This window comes from Heterodontus francisci, chromosome 2 (assembly GCF_036365525.1).
Source record: "Heterodontus francisci isolate sHetFra1 chromosome 2, sHetFra1.hap1, whole genome shotgun sequence".
NCBI classification, from domain to species: domain Eukaryota; kingdom Metazoa; phylum Chordata; class Chondrichthyes; order Heterodontiformes; family Heterodontidae; genus Heterodontus; species Heterodontus francisci.
The window spans coordinates 221130083-221136082 of record NC_090372.1 but is presented as its reverse complement, the minus strand read 5'-3'; the positions used below and the strand labels follow the sequence as shown (position 1 = coordinate 221136082).

Sequence of the window (6000 nt, the reverse complement as noted above, 5' to 3'; positions counted from 1 at the left end):
GGAGAGGAGTGTGATAGGGGAAAGGCGGTAGAGGAGGGAGAAATAGAGGGAGTGGGATATGGGGAGTGAAGGACGGGGGTAGGATTGGGGGTTGGGGGTTGATGCATCAGCATTTGAGTGGGATCTCCCTGCGCAGTGAGTGGATCCGATTGGATGCTGGGAGCTGGAGTTCCACTCTGGCTGTGTGAACGGAGTGCCAGGTGCTGACTGTAATCAATGATCTACTCCGTTGGTCAGTGTTATCCCTGACTGTGCAATCCAGGCAGCTTTAAATACTGCAGTCAAAGCAGGTCAGACTGAGCATGTCTGAGATCCAGAGAGAGAGACTGCAGTATTACCGTGGAACGTGACCCCACAGATGGGGGAGGGGTATTATCACATTGACAATTGATTGGACCGAGAGAGAGAAGGGGGGAGAGATAGAAGGAGAAAGAGAGAGAAGGAGCAGGAGAAACAGAAGGCAAATCAGGAGGGGAGAGAGAGAGAGAGAAGGGGGGAGAGAGAGAAGGAGAAAGAGAGAGAAGGAGCAGGAGAAACAGAAGGCAAATCAGGAGGGGAGAGAGAGAGAGTGAAAGAGAAAATCAACTGAGAACAAAGGAGACTGAAACCAAGAGGCTGAGAGAGGAGAAAGATAGAGTGAAAAATAGAAAAACTGGGATACTGAAAGCAAGACTGGAGAGAAAGATAAAGGGAAAGAGTGGAGAGATAGCGAGAGAGAGGATAAATAAATAGATAGATAAATAGATGGACAAACAGACAGATAGATAGATGGATTGATAGATGAGAAGAGAGCAATAGAAAGGAAAGCGGCTGAAAGTGGAGTGATCAATGGTTAAGAGAGAATAAGACAGGGAGATTGAGAGCGACTCCTCAATGTTTGCCTTTTATTCTTTATTTGTCTATATATTCTACACATTATTCAACAGGAGCCAGGAGGATGAAGCAGTCAAAGCGGAGGACGGTGCAACTGGCATTCAGGTATGTCACACTGCCCTGTCCTGCCCTTCCCTGTCCTCTCCTGCCCAGTCCTGTCCAGTCCTGTCCAGTCCTGTACTGCCCAGTCCTGCCCAGTCCTGCCCAGTCCTGCCCTTCCCTGTCCTGTCCAGTCCTGCCCAGTCCTGTCCTGTCCAGTCCTGCCCAGTCCTGTCCAGTCCTGTACTGTCCAGTCCTGCCCTTCCCTGTCCTCTCCTGCCCAGTCCTGCCCAGTCCTGTCCAGTCCTGTACTGTCCAGTCCTATCCAGTCCTGTCCTGTCCAGTCCTGCCCTGCCCAGTCCTGTCCTGTCCAGTCCTGCCCAGTCCTGCCCAGTCCTGTCCTGTCCAGTCCTGTCCAGTCCTGTACTGTCCAGTCCTGTCCTGTCCTCTCCTGTCCAGTCCTGTCCAGTCCTGCCCAGTCCTGCCCTGCCCAGTCCTGCCCTGCCCAGTCCTGTCCTATCCAGTCCTGTCCAGTCCTGCCCAGTCCTGTCCTGTCCAGTCCTGCCCAGTCCTGCCCTGTCCAGTCCTGCCCTGTCCAGTACTGCCCTGTCCTGTCCAGTCCTTTCCTGTCCTGTCCAGCCCAGTCCTGTCCTGCCCAGTCCTGTCCTGTCCTGCCCAGTCCTGTCCTGTCCTGCCCAGTCCTGTCCTGTTCTGCCCAGTCCTGTCCAGCCCAGTCCTGTCCAGCCCAGTCCTCTCCTGCCCAGTCCTGTCCAGCCCAGTCCTGTCCAGCCCAGTCCTGTCCAACCCAGTCCTGTCCAGCCCAGTCCTGTCCTGCCCAGTCCTGTCCTGCCCAGTCCTATCCAGCCCAGTCCTGTCCTGCCCAGTCCTGTCCAGTCCTGTCCTGTCCAGTCCTGTCCTGCCCAGTCCTGTCCTGCCCAGTCCTGTCCAGTCCTGCCCAGTCCTGTCCTGTCCAGTCCTGTCCAGCCCAGTCCTGTCCAGCCCAGTCCTGTCCAGCCCAGTCCTGTCCTGCCCAGTCCTGTCCAGTCCTGTCAGTGAGTCAAGCAGGCTGCAGCTCTCCGTATAAAACACAGCCTTTTGTTCAGCAGCCCCATGAGAGAACATGACGGATTCTCACAGAGAGAGACAGTGCACATCTGAACACTTGGCCCTTTACAGAATATTATTTAAATTAATCATGTTCTGCTGGCTTTACAATGTAGAGTGTAAAATAATACGTTTTCATAATAGAATAAAATGGAATAAAAGGGACAGTAGCAGCTTGGATATGAAGTTGGCTGAGTGACAGGAAACAGAGAGTAATGGTGAACGGTTGTTTTGGGGACTGGAGGGAGGTATACAGTGCAGTTCCTCAGGTCAGTACGAGGACCACTGCTTTTTCATGATATATATTAATGACCGAGACTTGGGTGTACAGGACATAAGTTCAAAATTTGCAGATGACACAAAACTTGGAAGTATTGTGAACTGTGAGGAGGATAGTGAGAAACTTCAAGAGAACATCGACAGGCTGGCGGAATGGGTGGACATGTGGCCAATGAAATTTAATGCAGAGAGTGTGAAGTGATAGATTTTGGTAGGAAGAATGAGGACAGGTAATATAAAATTTAAGATACAATTCTAAAGGTGCAGGAACGAAGGGACCTGGGGGTATATTTGCATGAACCATTGAAGGTGGCAGGGCAGGTTGAGAAAGAGATTAATAAAACAAACAGGATCATGGACTTTATAAATAGAGACATAGACGACAAAAGCAAGGAAGTTATGCGGAACCGTTATAAAACACTGGTTTAGTCCCAACTGCAGTATTGTGTCCAATTCTGGACATCACTCTTCAGGAAGGATGTAAAGACATTGGAGAGGATGCAGAAAAGATTAACGAGAATGGTTCCAGGGATGAGGGACTTCATTTACACCGATAGATTGGAGAAGCTGGGATTGTTTTCCTTGGTGAATAGAACGTTGAGAGGAGATTTGATCGAGGTGTTCAAAATCATGAGGGGTCTGGACAGAGCAGCTAGAGAGAAACTGTTCCCATTGGCGGAAGAGTCAAGAAACAGAGGGCACAGATTTACGGTGATCGGCAAAAGAAACAACAGCGACCTGAGGAAAAACGTCTTCATACAGCGAGTGTTTAGAATCTGGAATGCACTGTCTGAGAGTGTGGTGGAGGCAGGTTCAGTGATTGTTTAGGATCTGGAATGCACTGTCTGACAGTGTGGTGGAGGCAGGTTCAGTGAGTGTTTAGGATCTGGAATGCACTGACTGAGAGTGTGGTGGAGGCAGGTTCAGTGAGTGTTTAGGATCTGGAATGCACTGTCTGAGAGTGTGGTGGAGGCAGGTTCAGTGATTGTTTAGGATCTGGAATGCACTGACTGAGAGTGTGGTGGAGGCAGGTTCAGTGAGTGTTTAGGATCTGGAATGCACTGTCTGAGAGTGTGGTGGAGGCAGGTTCAGTGATTGTTTAGGATCTGGAATGCACTGTCTGAGAGTGTGGTGGAGGCAGGTTCAGCGATTGTTTAGGATCTGGAATGCACTGACTGAGAGTGTGGTGGAGGCAGGTTCAGTGATTGTTTAGGATCTGGAATGCACTGTCTGAGAGTGTGGTGGAGGCAGGTTCAGTGAGTGTTTAGGATCTGGAATGCACTGCCTGAGAGTGTGGTGGAGGCAGGTTCAGTGAGTGTTTAGGATCTGGAATGCACTGTCTGAGAGTGTGGTGGAGGCAGGTTCAGTGATTGTTTAGGATCTGGAATGCACTGTCTGAGAGTGTGGTGGAGGCAGGTTCAGTGAGTGTTTAGGATCTGGAATGCACTGTCTGAGAGTGTGGTGGAGGCAGGTTCAGTGAGTGTTTAGGATCTGGAATGCACTGTCTGAGAGTGTGGTGGAGGCAGGTTCAGTGAGTGTTTAGGATCTGGAATGCACTGTCTGAGAGTGTGGTGGAGGCAGGTTCAGTGAGTGTTTAGGATCTGGAATGCACTGTCTGAGAGTGTGGTGGAGGCAGGTTCAGTGAGTGTTTAGGATCTGGAACGCACTGTCTGAGAGTGTGGTGGAGGCAGGTTCAGGGAGAGTTTAGGATCTGGAATGTACTGTCTGAGAGTATGGTGGAGGCAGGTTCAGTGAGTGTTTAGGATCTGGAACGCACTGTCTGAGAGTGGGGTGGAGGCAGGTTCAGTGAGTGTTTAGGATCTGGAATGCATTGTCTGAGAGTGTGGTGGAGGCAGGTTCAGTGAGTGTTTAGGATCTGGAATGTACTGTCTGAGAGTGTGGTGGAGGCAGGTTCAGTGAGTGTTTAGGATCTGGAATGCACTGTCTGAGAGTGTGGTGGAGGCAGGTTCAGTGAGTGTTTAGGATCTGGAATGCACTGTCTGAGAGTGTGGTGGAGGCAGGTTCAGTGAGTGTTTAGGATCTGGAATGCACTGTCTGAGAGTGTGGTGGAGGCAGGTTCAGTGAGTGTTTAGGATCTGGAATGCACTGTCTGAGAGTGTGGTGGAAGCAGGTTCAGTGAGTGTTGAGGATCTGGAATGCAGTGTCTGAGAGTGTGGTGGAGGCAGGTTCAGTGAGTGTTTAGGATCTGGAATGCACTGTCTGAGAGTGTGGTGGAGGCAGGTTCAGTGAGTGTTTAGGATCTGGAATGCACTGTCTGAGAGTGTGGTGGAGGCAGGTTCAGTGAGTGTTTAGGATCTGGAATGCACTGTCTGAGAGTGTGGTGGAGGCAGGTTCAGTGAGTGTTTAGGATCTGGAATGCACTGTCTGAGAGTGTGGTGGAGGCAGGTTCAGTGAGTGTTTAGGATCTGGAATGCACTGTCTGAGAGTGTGGTGGAAGCAGGTTCAGTGAGTGTTTAGGATCTGGAATGCACTGTCTGAGAGTGTGGTGGAGGCAGGTTCAGTGAGTGTTTAGGATCTGGAATGCACTGTCTGAGAGTGTGGTGCAGGCAGGTTCAGTGAGTGTTTAGGATCTGGAATGCACTGTCTGAGAGTGTGGTGGAGGCAGGTTCAGTGAGTGTTTAGGATCTGGAATGCACTGTCTGAGAGTGTGGTGGAGGCAGGTACAGTGAGTGTTTAGGATCTGGAATGCACTGTCTGAGAGTGTGGTGGAGGCAGGTTCAGTGAGTGTTTAGGATCTGGAATGCACTGTCTGAGAGTGTGGTGGAGGCAGGTTCAGTGAGTGTTTAGGATCTGGAATGCACTGTCTGAGAGTGTGGTGGAGGCAGGTTCAGTGAGTGTTTAGGATCTGGAATGCACTGTCTGAGAGTGTGGTGGAAGCAGGTTCAGTGAGTGTTGAGGATCTGGAATGCACTGTCTGAGAGTGTGGTGGAGGCAGGTTCAGTGAGTGTTTAGGATCTGGAATGCACTGTCTGAGAGTGTGGTGGAAGCAGGTTCAGTGAGTGTTGAGGATCTGGAATGCACTGTCTGAGAGTGTGGTGGAGGCAGGTTCAGTGAGTGTTTAGGATCTGGAATGTACTGTCTGAGAGTGTGGTGGAGGCAGGTTCAGTGAGTGTTTAGGATCTGGAATGCACTGTCTGAGAGTGTGGTGGAGGCAGGTTCAGTGAGTGTTTAGGATCTGGAATGCACTGTCTGAGAGTGTGGTGGAGGCAGGTTCAGTGAGTGTTTAGGATCTGGAATGCACTGTCTGAGAGTGTGGTGGAGGCAGGTTCAGTGAGTGTTTAGGATCTGGAATGCACTGTCTGAGAGTGTGGTGGAGGCAGGTTCAGTGAGTGTTTAGGATCTGGAATGCACTGTCTGAGAGTGTGGTGGAGGCAGGTTCAGTGAGTGTTTAGGATCTGGAATGCACTGTCTGAGAGTGTGGTGGAAGCAGGTTCAGTGAGTGTTGAGGATCTGGAATGCAGTGTCTGAGAGTGTGGTGGAGGCAGGTTCAGTGAGTGTTTAGGATCTGGAATGCACTGTCTGAGAGTGTGGTGGAGGCAGGTTCAGTGAGTGTTTAGGATCTGGAATGCACTGTCTGAGAGTGTGGTGGAGGCAGGTTCAGTGAGTGTTTAGGATCTGGAATGCACTGTCTGAGAGTGTGGTGGAGGCAGGTTCAGTGAGTGTTTAGGATCTGGAATGCACTGT

General features: G+C 50.6%; 1 protein-coding gene across 4 annotated transcripts in view; it reads left to right on the top strand.

Moving 5' to 3' along the window:
- The first annotated feature begins 318 nt into the window (after nt 1-318).
- Nucleotides 319-6000, top strand: part of si:ch211-257p13.3 (kinesin-like protein KIFC3) — a 130054-nt gene continuing 124372 nt past the window's right edge. For 3 of the 4 annotated variants that reach the window (XM_068016149.1, XM_068016177.1, XM_068016141.1), the window contains exon 1: nt 405-978. In XM_068016149.1, coding sequence (XP_067872250.1) covers nt 874-978 — 105 coding nt within the window. In that variant the 5' untranslated portion in view covers nt 405-873. Of the gene's footprint in view, nt 370-404; nt 979-6000 lie in introns of those variants that run through there. The other variant, XM_068016159.1, reaches the window with a different exon arrangement.